Here is an 18,985-nt window from a genome sequence, read left to right on the forward strand (position 1 = left end):
GTCGAATGGAAAAGAACTCTGATGAATCCAGAACATCAGCAACTCCATTCTCACTCAAAAATAAAGCTGGACATTTTGGTCCCAAATCGATAAAAATATTCCTTTATTGTTCCTTGTGCTTGTAGTCTCATTGAATCATTTGATGGGATGAATATTGAGAAACAAAATATCATGCAATTAACTCTTCTCTTTATGGACAGATAACAGTCTTTTTCTGTTCAATTCACTTCAAATATTTTGTCTTAAGTAGTTTTCAAAAACTAGAAAGCATTTATAATGGTTTATAAAGGAAGGGAAGGGCTTTAATATAATTTTAGCTTAGAAATGTTACGTTTTGGGTTAAACAACCATCGGAAAGACTGAGTCCTGCCTTAGTCACCAAATAAATTGTGTACTTTGGTGAATTGTGTATGCATGGTATGTAAATGAGAACTGCATTCACACTTAGGAATATCATATTCCAAATATGTAAATACTATCTTTGTTTTGTTTGTGGGGTTTTTTTCTCTTGGTGGAATGTCTGAAATAAATTAAATAATTCAAAATTTAAATTCAAAACCTTTTCATAGAGATCTACGATAAGTTAGCTAAAGGTCTTTGCCGTCTCTGTCCAAAGAAAATGGACAGACCATGGTTTAAACCTGTCGTCACAAACCCAAGGATGACCCAATCCAATCACGTTTATCTAATCTCTACTTTGACCAATCACACCCAACTACGTCATTCCACCGATCCAGCGCATCATCCAATCAATACAGCGGGGAGTAACAGGCCTGAATCCTTCAACCTTCTAGTTTCTGGAGGGGCACCTTCAACCTGGTCCGCGGTGCACTGGCAGTGGCTCCATTTGTTAAAAAAAAAAGAAGTAGTAATAACACTTTGGTATAGACACAATGTCCTTCCTGACTATCAGCAGGCTAGCGCCTAAACTTCTCAATTCAAAGGTAAGTCGATAAGAAACACGGCGTGTTGTATTTTTGTCCAAACGGCTGACGTCGACGAGCTAACTTTCGGTTAGGATGCTAACAATGCTAGTAGCTGGCTAGCTGGTGTTCGCTAGCACAGCACTATCAGGCACAGTGTGTACTACACTTTGGGGAACTTTCTATGGGGTTGTTGCGCAAACATTGTCAAATATTTTAACAGTAGTTTTCTTTTCCCCTTGTTCCATAATTTGGTTGTGTAATAGGAACTCGCGTCTTGTCAGCAAATATTAGCTTGAGGGAGGTTTTCTTGTAAATCTGGCCTGCTAAAGTCTCACCCTGGACATGTTTCCTCAGACCTTCATACCTCTAAGCCCTCTAAGAGTCAGTTTATTTCTCTTACATCTTTTAATTGTTTACATTACCATGTATTTTACCTTTAGTCTGATTTTTAACTTGGTGATTATCCCTCTTCCCCGTTGACCTTCACATTAATATTAATACTTCAGCTGTGTCTAATGCCGTACGTTTGCAGCATACCGTACACGAATCTAATAAGCAGCGCTGCAGAAACGTGTTTTTCCTTGTGTGCTCACAGTCATTCAAAGTAAACGTGGTAGGAATACACCCTTATCTTACTCGCAATTTGAGAATGGAGACATGTTTAATAGTTAATCGACTATCTTATTATTTTAACAGATGATGTTCTGGAAAGGCAGCTGTGCTGCCAGTTTGTGATCAAGTACCCCTAGTTTAAACCCTTCAGTGACTATAACCCGCTCTGTCCTACTCTACTGACCTTCCAATGCAGAAATTACCTGTATTTCTATGTGTCACTTCCTACTGAAATATTTACAGTATCTTTACAGACAGCTCTCCTTTAAGAATATAACTGTTGACTAAGTAGTTTCCCACCTTGCTGGGTCTGGTGTCCTTACAGATGAAGCTGACCTCTGGCACATTTAACTTCTTCGCTTATCACCTGTTATCTCAGCTGATAAAAAATATGAGTTGGCCTTTTTTCTGCAGTTATATAACATCTTATGACTCCAAGCCATCACGTAAAAAACCTAATGTGAGACACTTTTAGTCTAGAATGACAAAAAAAAACTTGTGACTCTCTTTATTAAAAGTGTATTTGGGGTAGAGGGGAGGAGGAAGTGCTTTAGAAGACCAGCATCACTAATTAACCAGCATCCAAATATCATTGACAGTGTTTCATTTATAAACCAGATTGTTTTGTTGGTAAACCATAGAAAATGCTAAATGCTAGGAATGTTTATTTTTTTGTTTTCTTATAAACACAACCTTTTGGATGCTGACTCCATTAACCTTTCTGTGAAATGTAGTTTTTCCACTTCTGAGTTAAGCAGCTCCATATACATAACACTTAGTAGAAATGTTGCATAATCTTCCTCTCAGCTGTGTAAAGAGTATGTAGTGATGCAAAAACCTCCCTTTTGTTTCGCAGACCCTTGGCTTGACCCTGCTCAGTTGGGTTCTTGTGGGAGAAGCAGAGCACTTTGCCATAGTTTTTCCTCATCTATTGTTACATTTGAGAGTCTAGTAAGCGCTTGCATAGCTTATGCTTGCAGTGTTTTGTTGTAGTTTTTAAATATATCCTTTCATTATTGTATACATTTTTATTTATACAATAATATTACTATTCATATTATTTACATAAAGTAATCCGATATTTGCCTCTTGATAACAAAAGTCAGTGTTTCAGCAACAAAATCATTGGATTAGCGTAGCACACAAGATGCACACATTCGATAATACATGGTTAATAAAAAAAACAATACTAGTTCATTTCTATCAGCCCAACTTATTCATAAATGATCCTAAAAATTCAACGCAGAGAAGAAAGTTGGTAAACAGAAAAATATATGAAAGTTGACAGAAAATTAAAGGAGGCAAACAACATTTGGCAATAACATCACATACTGAGTTGAAAGTTTGAAAAACAGCAGAAAATTGGGGAAAAACTACAATTTACAAAAGGCAAAAATGTAGTGCATTTTATTATTCAAGTCTGGATTAAAAACAGCTYATTGGGTATAAAAATAACTTTAGAAATGTGCATAGGAATGCACTAACTGACTTCTAAAAGTAGATTTATTTATTTAATATGAATCTGATTATCAGAGTTGAAATGTTTTTAGTCATTTCCTGTTGCTTATAGTCATCTAATTTGACAAACTGAATGTTGGAAAGTCTTACCTGCCTGCTACACCAGAATAACCGAGTTAAAAATAGAAACCAGGATCGATAAAGCACATATTAGCTATTTGATTTGACTACTTGCTTTTTTTTAACCACAAGTTAGATAATTCATCTCATTTATCCTGTGTAAAATAATCAACTAACCTATGTGAATACATTTGTAGTTCTGATGAGCTGCAGTTAGCTTTTTATTTTTCATTTAAGCCAAAAAAAAAGTTACATAAGTTTTTATTACTTTGGAGATGTTTGGTTTCAGATGATGGAAAGTTGAAATTTATATTTAGTCTTTCTTCTGCTTGTCTCATTCACAGAATGCCACATACTTATTTGTGGCAGCTAGGAATGCCACTGCATCAACCACAGTAAGTATAAATATTTTAACTCCTCACTCGTCACTTGTTTTTATTATAGTACATAAAACACTTTAAAAATATGTAATGTCATGATACTACTAACCTGTGTTGAGAAGACTCCAATCTTTGTTATTTTTGTGTTTTAGTTTAAAATAAGAGTAAATAAAGGGTTTTGTTAAATTAATTTTGCTTTTTTCTCTCCAGAATCTGAAGGATGTGTTGGCAGACCTCATCCCAAAAGAACAGACCAGGATTAAGAATTTTAAACAACAGTATGGCAAAACAAACATAGGTCAGATTACTGTTGACATGGTGAGTAACAACCCTTTACATGTTATAATAAGTAGATATGGATGTAGACAGTAAAGGAAATGTAAAGACTTCTCTGTTTTTAAAAGTAGGAGAGGGGTGGAGATCTGAGTCTGTATATTAACTTAGAACGGTCTGCCTCAGCTTTTGACCAGGACAGAGATTAATAATGCCGTGGCTGCAGCACATAATCCATTTAGTCCTGTCCTGGCTGGTTTACTGTGTCAGGTATCACTGGGCGGTCGTCTGCCTCTGAGGTCACAGTATGAACTGATTCCTACCAACACAGAGATTTCAGCTGAGTCACTCCAAATCTCTGCAGATCTCAAACAAACATGTATAGACTCAGGCGTTTACAGCACTGCTATAATGCTTGACGACGGTTTCCAGGTGGACTGCAGGGGAATTTATTGGTTTAGTTTCATTTCTTCATAGCAAGTTCGCCTGTTTTTATTTTTCTCTTAATGCTGGTGATTTTGATATGTTTAGCTTAAGATTTTCCAAATGCCGTGGTGACATAATTTTGCATTATGATTATTTAACAGGTCTATGGTGGGATGAGAGGGATGAAGGGGCTGGTATATGAAACATCTGTGTTGGATCCAGATGAGGTAAGCTTTTTTATAAAATGAGGGTCATAAGGGTGAAAAGCTGTTATTGAACAAAAACCTTTTGTTTTGATAGTTTGACATGTAAAAACGTCTTTAGTTGATCAATTGTTCCTGCAAATGCACAACTATTGATCAGGTCAAACCAGATGAACTGTCCAAACAGAAAAAAGCATTTGTGTTTTATTTTGTTTGTTAAAAGTTAAGTTAAAAAAAAAAAGTGAAATTGATATTTGGAAGCCATATGGAATCGTCTCAATAAGTGTGAATGTTGTCCAAGAATCTGGTTTATTGCAGTAATTAAAAACAAAAAGAGACAGTTGTTCAAAGCTATTATACATGTAGAAATGTATTTTATTTATTTCCCTTTCAGTACTATGGCGAACAGTTAACGGAAACTAAAAATGTAGTTTTTAAGAAAATGTCAGTATAACACAAGATTAATTTAGAAACAATTTGTTGACGTGGATCTGCTGTTGCATTTAAAACTTAACATTTCAACTAAGCCTGTCAATTAACCGATTAATCACAAAAGTTAAAATTAACTCAATTTGCATTCTGATTAAAAATGTTTCTGAAGGTCAATTTTGTTTAGACACTTAATAATTTTTATTTATGTGTGTTTTTCATTTCCTTTTTAATTTTTTGTATTTGGTTGTGTTTTATTTTGGACATTTAAAATGCCTTTGAGAGGGCGAACTTGTGTAATACAATTTTCACTATATTACTTGAAAATGGTTTGTTTATTTCAATAATTTCTGGGACAATCTATCATCTTGTGACCGGCCTAATCCCAACATTTTTATGCTGTTTAAGAAAACTTCTTGTTGATTATTTGTTTTCATTTATTTTTCTTCACATGAGTTCATTGCGTCCTCTGTATGTGTTGGTGTGCAGGGCATCCGTTTCAGAGGCTACAGCATTCCAGAGTGTCAAAAGTTGCTGCCTAAAGCTCCGGGAGGCTCGGAGCCGCTGCCTGAAGGCCTCTTTTGGCTGCTGGTAACGGGACAAGTCCCAACGGAGGAGCAGGTGAGGAACACAAAAGATGCTGTTGATTTGAACAAGGAGACTCTGGCATGCTAACTAGTCGGCATCCACTTTCTGAGAGGTACAAGTGACACCTTAAGATAAAGCAAGGATAGCAAAGTTGTTTATTCAAATAAATTTATTTGGTTCATCTATAATAACACAGCACCTCACTGTAAATGACTGGAATTCAAATAAGAAGCGACGCATAATGAGTGCATCCAACCATAAGAAACAGGAACTAGAAATAAACAGAAAGCCTTTGTGAAGCTTTTTTTTTAATACACAAATTAAGTATGACTCATATTTAATTGTTGCAGTAACTTCTTTAGGTTAGACGACTGTAAGCATTTGAATGCACTTCCTTTCTGTAAGACAACTCTGATTATTTGGGAATAGATTTTTGGAGCCTAGAATGTGGATCGAGATAATCATTACAAAAGTTGGAAACGCTTTTGATCGGTTCTAGTGTGATAGATTATCAGCAGTTGGAAATGAGTCATGTTTTTCCTCACGGTTTTCTTTATTTTGGGAGATTGGTGATCAGTCGATGCTTACATCCTGTCCACTGACCTTATCCAAAGGTCTAAAAATCAGCTGCTGTCCTTTTCTGCTCCCTCATGAGAGATTTGACTGACAGACCGGCGTTCCTCGTCATATCCGCATGTTTACAGTTAACAATGGTCACCCTCCTGTCATCAAGTCAGCGACTTTCTTGGTGGCGACACTTAAGACAAAAAAATTGGTAGGGCAGGTATTTTAAAGATCAGCAATTGGCCAGAAAATTACAATCAGCACACTGCTAGTATTTCCATAAAATAATGTACTTCAAAAGCTGTTCCAGAGATGGACCTTCTGTCTTTGCACTTTGACCTACTATACAAAAACTGAAGCTGAATTCACTGAGATTTTATTGCCTCAACTAACCTCTTTGCAGTATCAATACCACTGATAAGACGCTACTTTTATCTGACTGTAGTGTTGGCTTTCAGCTGCTTGATCCTGAGTTTGAGTTATGTTTCACTTTACTTTTATTTTTTTGTCCCTGTAGGTAAACTGGGTGTCCAAAGAGTGGGCGAAGAGAGCAGCACTCCCCTCTCACGTTGTCACCATGTTGGATAACTTCCCCACAAACCTGCACCCCATGTCTCAGTTCAGCGCCGCCATCACGGCTCTGAACAGCGAGAGCAGCTTTGCCCGGGCGTACTCTGAGGGAGTGCACAAGTCCAAGTACTGGGAGGTGAGTGTAAATCTGCTTAACACTTCATGTCCTGATAAACGGTGGCTCTGGGACTGAGTGCAACATAGCAGACTCTTTTGGTGAAGTGCCACTAATCTTGATTAATTTTTCACAAAGTTTCTGTCCAATCTTTTGCATTTTATTTGGCTAAATGGGAAGAGAAACTCAACCGTTTCCGTTGCTTTTCTTAGTTCGTCTATGAAGACTCCATGGACTTGATTGCCAAGCTGCCCTGCATCGCTGCTAAGATCTACCGCAACCTTTACCGTGAAGGCAGCAGCATCGGCGCCATCGACTCCAACCTGGACTGGTCCCACAATTTCACCAACATGCTGGGCTACAGTGACGCCCAGTTCACCGAGCTAATGAGGCTCTACCTCACCATCCACAGGTGGGAAATCAAATGTCTTCATGCATCATAAACCTGGTTTCTTTTTGTTAGATTTCAAACTAACAATAGTAGCTTTTGTGGTGCAAGTTCTGAATGTGGCATATTGAAGTCGGTTGCTGTGATTAGTTGTTTTTTAACTACTGGTATTTGAGGAGTTGGGTTAGGCTAACCTTCTCTTCTAAAGCTACTAGCTTTTTTATGCGTCTTATGTTTTAATAATTTTCAATCGTCTCTAGAAATATTAAATATCTTTCTAGATCTTCTTCAGCCTTTATTTAACCAGAATAAAATCTTTTAGAGGTGAAAAGATCTCTTTTACAAAGCATCCTGGCAGTTGTCAGCAGCTCATTTACAGCAGATACTTATAGATGCACACTTTCACTACACAACAGTATCATTAAAAATGTTAAAACATAGATGTAGAACTATAATTAGTTTGAAAACAATGACATACAGACTATGTATCTGGTAGATCTTTTAAAAAGAAAAGGCTCTTACAAAAGTTCATTTAGTACAGAATAATTTGAACTACAGCATTTGTTAGTTTACGGTGGATCAACGTTCACCAGGATGATCCACAAACCTGGACAATGTTGAGTATTTTATATCTTGGAACATATATGCTATAAACCACAACGTTTCTGTTTGTAATTTCTAAAAATGACTTTGATGAAGGTGTTTATCCCTCTGCTTCCAGTCAGAAAATAGAATGTTTATTGAAAGCAAAAATACAAATTACTCCTGTCAATAGAGTTGAAGTATAAATTTAAGCTGCCAGCTGAGTTGGTTTCTGTGCTGCGTTTTGTCTCTAATGAGTCATTCAAAGGAAGTAACGCATTGGAAAAATGACACACTCACCCAACTACCTTGTGGTGACGCCAATATCAGGTACGTGACATGTGACCACACCCTCATGCAGTCACCTGAGGCTGTGGAAAATATGAACACCTGCAACAAATAAACGGCTCTTTCAGTTTAACAACATTCAGTCATAAAACTCAACTTTTGGTTCTGACTTTAGTCCAAAAACGCACTTCCTCCTCTTCAGCTCTGTGTTCTAAGATAGATTTATACCTGCTTTATCTAATTTGGCCTCATTTCCTGATGTGGAAAAAACCAGCCAAGGTAACTATATTGGTTACTTGAAAAGGCTCTGTGGAAAAGCAGCTTCAGGAAACATTAACTTCCCTCATTATCTTATCTTTGCAAAGAAGCTCAGCACTTTCATTTCAGGTCGTTTACTTAACCTGCAGCGCTTTCCCCTCAAAAGCTTCAAATTCAGCTGGATTTGCAAAATGAAACCCACACATGAGGGAAAAAAATGTTTTTTTGCGACTGCCCAATGATAAAATATGACTGAAAAGCCCTATGAGACATTTTAAAGCAGAACATTCCTTTAGAGAGCAAGTTCAGGTATTTTGGCGAGGATATCAAAGAAACAAATATCTAATGACTATTGTATTAACAGCAAGTAAAAAGATTATTATAAGAAAATGTCTTTCACAGGACAAACCAATTTTAGATGAATTTCTTCTCAAGTATTGAAATTTGCATTACAATATAGTGACTGTTTTGTAAAATTTGCGTCACTGGGAATCAATAAATCAATTAATCAAGTTTATTTGTCTAGCATTACAATTTGTCAAGTGCCATCGCATCAAAATGTTTCATTTATAATGTTTCAAAATTAACTAATCAGCTGGGTTTTTAGCCTTGATTTAAAGGAACTCAGTGTTCCGGCAGTTTTGCAGTTTTCTGGAGGTTTATTCCAGATTTGCAGTGTAAAGAAGCTGAATGCTGCTTCTCCATGTTTGGTTCTGGTTCTGGGGATGCAGAGCAGAACCAGAACACTTGAGGCGTCTGGAAGGTTGATACAGCAATAAAAATTAAAAAACTAAAGTTAGCGTTATGCGGTTTATTCAAGTTACAAATTATTTGGCAGAAGTTTATTTTCTTTGTATTGGTGTCCGGTTTACAACTGAGGAAATCCATCAGTGCTTTAATCATATTGTATTGAGTTTGAATGCAAACATGTTTGAGGAGTAGTTTCCTCCTGATGATGTCGTTTCTCTTTTTTTCCACCAGTGATCATGAAGGAGGCAACGTCAGCGCCCACACCAGCCACCTAGTAGGGAGCGCCCTGTCTGATCCCTACCTGTCCTTCAGCGCAGCTATGAACGGCCTGGCCGGTCCGCTCCACGGCCTGGCCAATCAGGTTTGAACATGTTATCATCTTAATCTAAGTAGCCTTTTTAACCTGCTCTGTTTGCCCCCGTTAGCAAATTTATAAGCATACAGCGAGGTTTCCCCCAGAGAACCTGCTAAACCTGGTGGTTGGAGCGTCGGCAGTCATTCATCCATCAGCCTGTCGTGTTTTTGACTTAAGAAATGTTTAAAAGTTGACTGAAAATTTTAAAATTTCACTTGATAATTATGTTACAGGAAGATTAAAACCTGAACACCAACTATCTTAGAAAATGCAAACATTTTAAAAAGACTTGAATAAATAAGCAATGCTTAGCCTGGTGGGGGCACAAGGAAATTATAATACACTGAGGGAAACCCGGGACAGGCATGATGAAGATGTTGCAACTGATTATTAAAGAGGATTTCTTGGGACGTTTTTTTAAGCTTGGAATCAAATCCTGTAACAGCACAAAATGTTTTTTGTTTTTGTGTAAAGACATTTTTCTTATTACTGAAACAAGTCGGCCCTAATAAACCAAACAAATAAGTGGATTAGAAATGGAGCCTCAGAAAAACTGCTATAATTAATACTAACTTTTAACTTTAATAAGCGAGTAAAAGTTGCAATAATGAATACTTGTACTAAATATATTGAGAAAAATCCCATGGTGCTTTTTAAAATAGTTTATTTTAAAGACTGTGAGTTTATGTATTTGTTTTAACTTTGGACATTTCAGGATTTATTTATTTGGACTCCTCTCGTTACATGCTGAAGGAAATTTTGCTTTCTTTTTTCATTTTATCCAACAGTAAACTCTTATGTAGTGGTTCAAACTACCTACCTTAGTGTTTTTAATTTTTATACTTATTTTATCATTAGCTAAATTAATATAATCCTCATTAATTTATTGCCAAAGTTTCTCCAGTTATCAGGGTTTGTACAGGTGCTTGAAATCCTTAAAAATGCTTGAATTTCAAGGTTTGGAAAGTGCTTGATATTCAAACTACAAAGTTTTGGAAGAAAGTGCAATCTAACGTTTCATTTCAAGTTTTACATGTGGAAAGTGTTATTTACAATTGAAACCACATTTAAAGATAGTGAAAAGACACCTACATTTCATTCTCACTATCTAAAGTTACATCAGACCAAATTTATTTTTATTTTTGTTATTACAAAAATTACATCTATTTGCTAAGTACATTAAAACTTAGAAGATATTTTGAGATTTTTTTATGACTTTCTCAGCCCATTCAAGGAGTAAGGCATAAAGTTTAATTATATTTTAGTTTCTCTTCTGTACAATATTATCACAAGACATTAATGACGGTAATAAATTATGTGAATTTAAACTGATTTTATTTTAATCTCCAATCCTGGCATTTTACTGAAGTGCTCCCCTCACTGTGTTGCACTAATAACGTGATGATATTCATGAACGTAAATAACTTGTCTTCTGTTGCAGGAAGTGCTGGTGTGGCTGACGGCCCTGCAGAAGGAGCTCGGAGGAGAAGTGTCTGATGAGAGGATGAGGGATTATATCTGGAACACACTCAAGTCTGGCAGGGTAAAAATCAAACCCAAACATTCCCACTCAGTCACAACTTTGTTTGCATCGACATGCAGGGAGATTGTGATCTCACCGGTTGTGTAACGAGGCGTGTCACATTTTTTATGTTTTTTCAAGGTGGTTCCAGGCTACGGCCATGCTGTCCTAAGAAAGACTGACCCGCGTTACACCTGCCAGCGCGAGTTTGCCCTGAAGCATCTGCCCAACGACCCCATGTTCAAGCTGGTTGCGCAGCTTTACAAGATTGTACCCAATGTGCTGCTGGAGCAGGGGAAAGCCAAGAACCCCTGGCCCAACGTGGACGCTCACAGCGGAGTCCTTCTGCAGGTAAGATGCTGTCCACGGCGCCTCTCACTTCATCAGCCATGATGCACCTACGCCTGATGATCAATAAATCATCTAATCGCACAATAAATTAAAACAAGCTTAATAATTTCTATTGGCATGATTGATCGTTTTTCTGTTTTCTTTCTGGAAGGTAAAGATTTCAGGTTGATGTTTTGGTTTCAACTTTCCCTTTTTCCCTTTTGAAGGACAACTTTGAAATGAAATCTGAACAGTGTGGAGTGTAATTTGCAGCCCAGTTTCACGTAGCTGAGCTGCAAACAAAAGAAAAAACATGGGAATAGGGTTAGAATTCTGAATCGATTCAAAAATCTATTTTAACATGTTTTTAAAATCTACGTCTTTGCCGCTTGTATTTGCTATTATACAGCATATTTCAATACTCTGGCACTTTTATATTTAAGAAAAAGCAGCTAACTTAACTTAATGCTGATCATTTAGGTTAGGGCTTTATGCACAAATCTGTTTTTGCCATTTATAAACTGATGTCATTTGATATGGAAGCTTGTAGAACTGTCTGAAGTGTTTTTCACTCTTCTTCTTTTCAATCACTTATTTTAAACAGAATCTCCAGACTGTAAAATCTGAATCAAATCACTGAAAGATTCACATTTCTACAATAAATAATGCGTAACTAATACTGAACATCTTTTCACATTGACCAGTCCGTCCATGACAGTTTGATTTTTGCCCCCCTTTTTTTCAGTCAGAATCACTAATTAACTGACTATCACTGCAAAAACACACATTTTTATTAAGTATTTTTGGTTTAGTTTCTAGTGCAAAATCTTAGTACACTTGAAATTAGACAAACTAACTTAAAAGTAGCTTCAGCAACATGTATAGGCTTGTTTTAAGTAAATAATTCCTTAATATTGATGAAAAAGAACTTGATCTACTGGCAGAGAAATGAACTTATGGGAAAATGTCTTGTTCTAAGTTAAATAATCTGCCAATGGAACAAGAACCTTTTCATCAATAAGTAATTATGTACTTAAAACTAGCCTCTACTTGCTAAAAAGTTAACTGTAGGTTAGTTTTGTCTATGATAGAAACGAGATTTGGTGAAATGTTGTGTTTTTTTGCAGTGAGTCATGGCGACCATCTTTGCTAAATTCAGTCTAATTTCTGTGTGTGTGTGTGTGTGTGTGTGTGTGTGTGTGTGTGTGTGTGTGTGCGCGCAGTACTACGGGATGACGGAGATGAACTACTACACCGTCCTCTTCGGTGTGTCCCGCGCTCTCGGCGTCCTCGCCCAGCTGGTGTGGAGCAGAGCCCTCGGCTTCCCCTTGGAGCGCCCCAAGTCCATGAGCACAGATGGACTGATGTCTCTGGTCGGAACCAAATCAGGCTGAAGCGACGCCTCAGAGGAGCTGAGGGTTGGCAGGAAGAGTGAGACCAGGCGGAAACATCGAAAGGCAGACACCAGTTGACCCCTTTTGTCATTTCCAACCCCAGGGATTTAGTGGGATTCAAAGAGACAGTACGCTTTTAATGGTATTTTGCTAAAGAAGGGCCTTTTAAATTGTCACACCGGTAGTGTTGAACTGCGTTTAGTTAACCACTGACGAGTTTCCCCCATCATGTCTGCATGTGTGGAACTTGAGAGCAACAAACTTCAGACATGCACATATGTAACCTTGAGTGGGCTCAAACTATTTTTCCAGTCCAAGTCTGCAAGCATCTGTAAGATTTTCCCCTGAGCGCTGCCTGCATGGGTCACATTGAGCGCCGAGTCCGATGCAGTGGCATTCAAAGGGAATTGTGGGAGTGAACCACACTTCCTGGATATTTTGTTAATCTTTTCTCAACTTAAATTTTTTTTTGTCTTAAAAAAAAACCCACATCAAATAGCAATGTTTTTGTTCTATGCAATCTTATTTTCCCTTTACATGTAATTGGTGTGTTTCACTCCCACATATGAACACTCCAGTTTAAAATAAATTAGTGAGAAAGGTCCTAACCAGTAACCCAAAATGTAATCTATTGAAGATGTTTAATTGTATAAGAATCAGCTAAAAGATACTGCCCCTTTAAATCTTTGATCGCCCCAGTTTTCTCCTGCTTGTATTTTTATTTTTTTTTTCTCATTTGAATAAATGACCTCGGTGACCTCTATGATCAAAATGCCTGTCTGCGTAGAAACCTCTTCGTTTTTCCTTTTTAATATTTCAGCTTTTAATGAGTTTCGACTGAAGGCGTCTTAAGATGAATGTACGTAAACAGTACAAGAACAACAACAAAAAAAACAATCTGACTAAAAACGGTGTTGTAGTTGCCTGTAATAAATCCTTAAGAGCAAGCTTGGGATGATAGGAAGGCTTTCTAGTTGTCTTCTAATATGTGAAGTAATCCGCACAGGAGAGCGTTTGACATCGACTCCTCCAAATAAACGAGCACTTGCTTGATTGGGCTCCCGAATTTGTAGCCGTAGAACCTTTTATCCAGGTTGATCGTGTACCTTTTGTGTTGAAAATGTAAAGACAGTAAGTAATCTTCACGTTCTCATTTTGTGGTTTTATTTATACTTTGTGTACATAGGTATATATATGTATAGCTTGAATGTATGAGCTCCATGCGATCACCTGCTTGTTATAACCACAATGAGTTCCACAGTTTACCAATGATGTAATAATGGCGTCCGGTCCCACTGGCCACCGTCTCATTCTGACAATGAACAAAAAAAGAAATGCTGCAGCTATCTTGTAAATACAGTTTCTTGCGTAGCTGGTGCTGGTTTCTTTTTTCTTTTCTTTTTTTTTTTTTTTAAGTTTCAAGCTTGCTCTTAAGTTCTGGGTTTGTCAACACTCCATGTTTGTGAAGTTTCTGTTCCTGCATATATTTTTCTTTTCCCCCTAAAAACTTTCAGCTGGTCGTTCACGCAGGCGTTCGATTCGGTACCATCAGTCTTAATCAGACGTCGTCTTGTGTTTTTTTTCTCATGTTCTTCCATGGCGTCGGCTGGTTGTTGATGTGGTTATTTTGATCGTAGAGGGTTGCTAAGGTTGTACGTAACTGGGCAAAGTGATTGCAGGTGGTTTCGTTGGAGCGATGCTTTAGGGGATTGAGCTAAACGGGTCAAAATGGGCAAACCAATAAGCTTAAAAAGCTATCGTTAAAAGCTAACAAAAAATGAAAAATAAAGGTTTTTATTAACATTTTTTGTGTCCTTTCTTTGGTTTTCACATGAAAATTTGCGGCCCTTAAACTACTTAGTAACTGCAAAAAAAAAAAGTATTTTATTGAAATATTTTATGTGGTAGACCAACACAAAGTAGCATATAATTTTGATTTTGAAAGAAATGGATGCGTGGTTTTTAGAAATTGTTTTTACATACGAATAAATGATAGGCATTTAAATTGAACTCCTAGTTAATGGTGCTTTATTAAGCCAACCTTTACTGCAATAACAGCAGCGTAGCATAAGTCTTTATTCTAACTGCTTTTTAGCTCAAACTCATTCAGATTTAATGAATGGCAACATACATTCAAGTTTCTCAATTTAGGCTAAATAGAAATACTAGAGCTAAGTTTAGTTTGAATTTAATTTTGATTAAAATTGAATTCAAAAATTATTTTAATCAGGAAATTTTTCTTCAAAGAGTTGTGGATTCTGATGGCTGGAAGGATCTGTAGCAGTCAGTATTGCAGCAAATCTGAAGACACCTCTGACTGAAGACTCTTATAACCGTGTCAAGAAGAGGGTTGTAATTTTCTTGGTTTTTATATAAAATCCTTCTTCACACCATCATCTTCCTGTTTTTTTTTTTTTAGCCTGGGCTAATTTATATGAGGACAGAAAATTAAATGTTGGTCCTTCCACATGATGCGGCTACTTGTCTTGTAGCAAACTGCAAAAGAGACTTCTTATTCGCGTAGAATTACTTTCATGACTTTAGTTCCCAAAAATGTGAAAATATGATTTAAGTCCATTTCGCCCATTCTTAGTTTGCAGTTTAGTCGACTAATTTACTAATTTGCCTCTGAAAGCAGTTGGTTTTATTCTGGGGTTTTAAACAAATTAAGATGAATACAAATGCATTCCACTTTTTTCCATTTTGTTTATAATGTTTCTTTTTTTTAACATTTCATCCATTAATGCCTCTTAACTGACTAAAAATAAAAAAAACTGATACTTATAAATAAAAATCTAACAACCACCACTTTGCAGTTTTTCTTGAATAATTGTATTGACATTCCACAACAATTACATTAAAACTACTAATACTTTATTTTGTTTGATTTTCTCATCATTAGTTTGGAAAAATGGATGCCACTTAGCTTTTTATCACAGGTTATAGAACTGACTTTTGACAGCCAGAGCGTTAGGATTTTTGGACTACAATTTAGTTCAGCTTAGCATTTATGCTAATATTAAGCATCAGAACACTTTTCTTACTTATTAGCAACTTTTTGTATAGTGAATGGAGTAAGTAATAACAGACAACAGCTAGTGATGCCAAACATGATACTGATAGCAATCATGCTAAAATTATCATTTTAGCTAATTTCACCTCATGCATTAATTTTAACAAAATTAATGGTCCAAGTACAGCTTCATCAACATGTTTCTGACTCTCCACAGGTTTTTGACTACAAGTTAGCTCAGCTTAGCATTGATGCTAATGTTGAGCATCAGAACGCTTTTCTTGCTTATTACCAATGTTTCATGTACTGAATGGAGTAAGTAATGACAGACAACATGCTAGTGATGCTCCACATGCTACTGATAGCATTCATGCTATTATTAGCATTTTGGCTCAGTTTGGCTTATGCAACATACTAAATTGTACGAATACAGCTTGGTGAACATGCTTCTGACTACCCGCAGGTTATTGACTACATTGCAGCTTTCTTTAGCAATATTTGCTCAATTTTGCATCAGAACGCTATGTTAAAAATCCGACGGGCACACTTTGGCAGGCCCCGTAAAATTTCTGCAGGAATTTTCTAGTTATAGTTCATTTATTTTTCTTCCGTCACCGTTAATGCAGCCCGAACCGCTGCGTGCACGTTCAGCTTGATCCCGAGAAGTGAGCTATTGCTTTTAGTGGGACTCTGAGTTAAAATGACGACATAAATTGATAAAAACGAGAAAAATCGAGGCTGAGTGTCTCACAGAATCAGTAAACTTTCTCTCTGAAACACACTAACAGCACAGTGGATTTCTGACTCCAAAACTCTTTTAACTCCCCCTCACAGGCACAAATATTGGTCTAAAAGTCTGTCATGACATAGATACACATGCCTGCTCTCGTAAAATGTTTTCAAAATTTTGCTAGGGTTTATGGGTTTTTTGTCAGGGTCCTTGATACCGTCGCTGGGTGTCTCTCAAGTATAGAAACTCTGTCTCCAGCATACTGTCTGACAGAGAGAGACAGCCCAGGTGCAGATAATTAATTACCATAGCAACGGGGCCCAGAGAGAGGCAGTGAGTAGTTTCACAAACAGGCGCAGTGACAGGTCTCACAATGCATTATGGATAGAATACACATTTCCTGTGACTATTCATATTTTGCTTACATAAAATTATTATTTCTCTGAATCTTTGAGTGTGAATTAAAATCCTTAGTATGAAGGTTGAAAAATTTCGAGACATAAACAATTACCCACTGACTTTATTTATTTATTTTTTATTTCGGACCGTGAGTAAGAACCACATGTGCGAAGCTTATAGACGTCAGTTTTATTGTGCATCAGGTTTAGCAATTGTGTTGTAGTGAACCGGGTCAGTCTAAAACTATGGTGACGGACCTGGTAAAATCTTCAGTTGCTGCGCTTTGGTGATGAACCGTAACAGCACGGAAGTATTGCACATGTTCTCCTGGGTAAGTCCAACTGTGCAATCTATAGCCAGAGCGCATTTTTCTGTTAACTTTAAACATTTTCAACCCCAAAACATGACAGGCCACTGGATGGATGAGCCTAGTGCCCAACTACCAGGCTTGGCAAGTTTTCTAGGGGGAATTTTGAATTTATAATTTTTCGGAATTGGGCCCTGCCATGGCAGTGCATAGGCAGGCACCTATTGTTCTACACCTCAAAGTAACTGCTTCTTCCTAGTACCGTTAATGCGGCTCGTACCGCTGCATGTCCCCTTCACAATATGTGGCTCGATCCCATGAGGGGAGCAATTGCTTTTGTTGGCATTTCGACATAGTTAACACAAAACGAGCCAAATTCAACTCAAAACAAAAGTCTGACACAAAACAGTGCCACTCAAAATAGACGTAGACTTTTGTCTGCCCCTCAGAGCTGCTCTTTAGAACTACAGACATGGTGGAACATTCCGTTACTACCTTTTCCTTTTGCGTTTTATTTACCGTTGTCATAGCAACTGAACCATCGGGCCCTGGGAGGAAAAAGAGCGACGGCGGTTCTAGTTAGCTGAGGTATAAACCTACTGTGCAGGAGCTGAATTGCGATCTGTTTATATGTACAGATTGCTTARTACACCGTCAGTTATCAGCTTTGAAATAAAATGGTTCTGGAAGTAAAAAGTATTATTGACATGTTTAGATTGTTTTTTCTTTACATGAGTCGAATCTGTTTAGCTATATTGTGTCTTTCTGTGAAAATGTTGGTGTACAGGGAACACCCCCCCCCCCCAAATATATTGCATATTTTTTATGCAGTAGCAGATGGGGGTTATTCTGAGACTTAAGTGTGTGACATAAGCTGTGCCTTCTTTGTATTAAAGGATCTAAAACTGTTTATTACAGGAATAAGTATATTGTCTAGAATGACAAAGAAAATAACGTGGACACAATGATTATTTTGAAGAAAGATCAGATATGGTGGTGTTTGGAAATGTTAACTATTTAACCAGAACAGATTCCAGGAGGATTAGTGAAGCACAGATTTGTTTCTGCCTCATCACTCCTACCTGTTCTAGACTTTTTACAGGAAAATCAACATCTGTTGCACCGACACCAGCCCTGATGTGTGTAACACATGCTACAATCTTTAATATGTTTTCTGGAGATGTTGGCATCAGGGCTGCTGCTATAAACTCATTGGATCTCTGAATAGTGCTGTTTAGGTTATATCATCTAGTGATGGAAAAAGCAACAAAAAAACTATTATGCTATGTACTTAAGATGGAATATATGCACGTATATTCATGACATGCCAAAGTAATTTATCCTCGGTGCAATTCCAGTACCGAAAAATTAACTTTATACCAGGTGAGTCTCTCACCTGAGAATGTGAACCTACTAGGCTGATTCTCTGCCTTCAAATAATTTTAATGCTCCTGTAGAAGATTCATAACTTAAAGGTTACAGGAACCTACAAGTCAACTTATAAGGAACAGGTCTGAAAAAACAGTCTGTGTGCTACACTCAAGAGAGAGATTCATTTGATGCATCAAAGAGTGATGTCATCACTGATGATGTCATGGTTACCATAGGAACAATGACATCATCAGTGTCATTGTTCTGATGACACTGATGTCATCAGAACTGATGTCAGAACTGACATCCATAAATCGCCGATTTATGGATGCGAAAACATAAATCGGGGCCCCTCCCCCCCAGACGGGGTTTTGACGCCCCCTCTGGTGCTGTCATACCCACTTTTTGCGCCACTGATAGGAACTAAACATTCTAATGGTGCATTCACACCAAACACGTTTTGAGCGTCAGGCAAGTCTGCTTTATATTCAAAGTCTATGTGAAGTATTGGATGCGCTGGACGTGTCAAACGCTCCGAACGGTTCAAATGGCGCCGCGCTAGACACTCGGAGAGCGGCACAACCGCCCTCGACGCGCCTCCACATAGAGTTTGAATGTAAACCAGATGCGCCTG

The 18,985-nt window shown here is 37.4% G+C and overlaps 1 protein-coding gene across 1 annotated transcript; it reads left to right on the top strand.

Annotated features, from left to right (window-relative positions):
• Positions 1-774: 774 nt before the first annotated feature.
• cs (citrate synthase) lies at positions 775-14,334 on the top strand. The gene is made up of 11 exons (XM_008414460.2): positions 775-944; positions 3,461-3,511; positions 3,707-3,814; positions 4,357-4,422; positions 5,317-5,448; positions 6,497-6,685; positions 6,877-7,076; positions 9,162-9,291; positions 10,727-10,828; positions 10,949-11,158; positions 12,361-14,334. Exons 1-11 carry the CDS (start codon positions 894-896, stop codon positions 12,529-12,531), a joined length of 1,410 nt encoding a protein of 469 aa, XP_008412682.1. The 5' UTR covers positions 775-893; the 3' UTR covers positions 12,532-14,334.
• The last annotated feature ends 4,651 nt before the right edge of the window (positions 14,335-18,985 follow it).

The sequence above is a fragment of the Poecilia reticulata genome, linkage group LG7, assembly GCF_000633615.1.
Source record: "Poecilia reticulata strain Guanapo linkage group LG7, Guppy_female_1.0+MT, whole genome shotgun sequence".
NCBI lineage: Eukaryota > Metazoa > Chordata > Actinopteri > Cyprinodontiformes > Poeciliidae > Poecilia > Poecilia reticulata.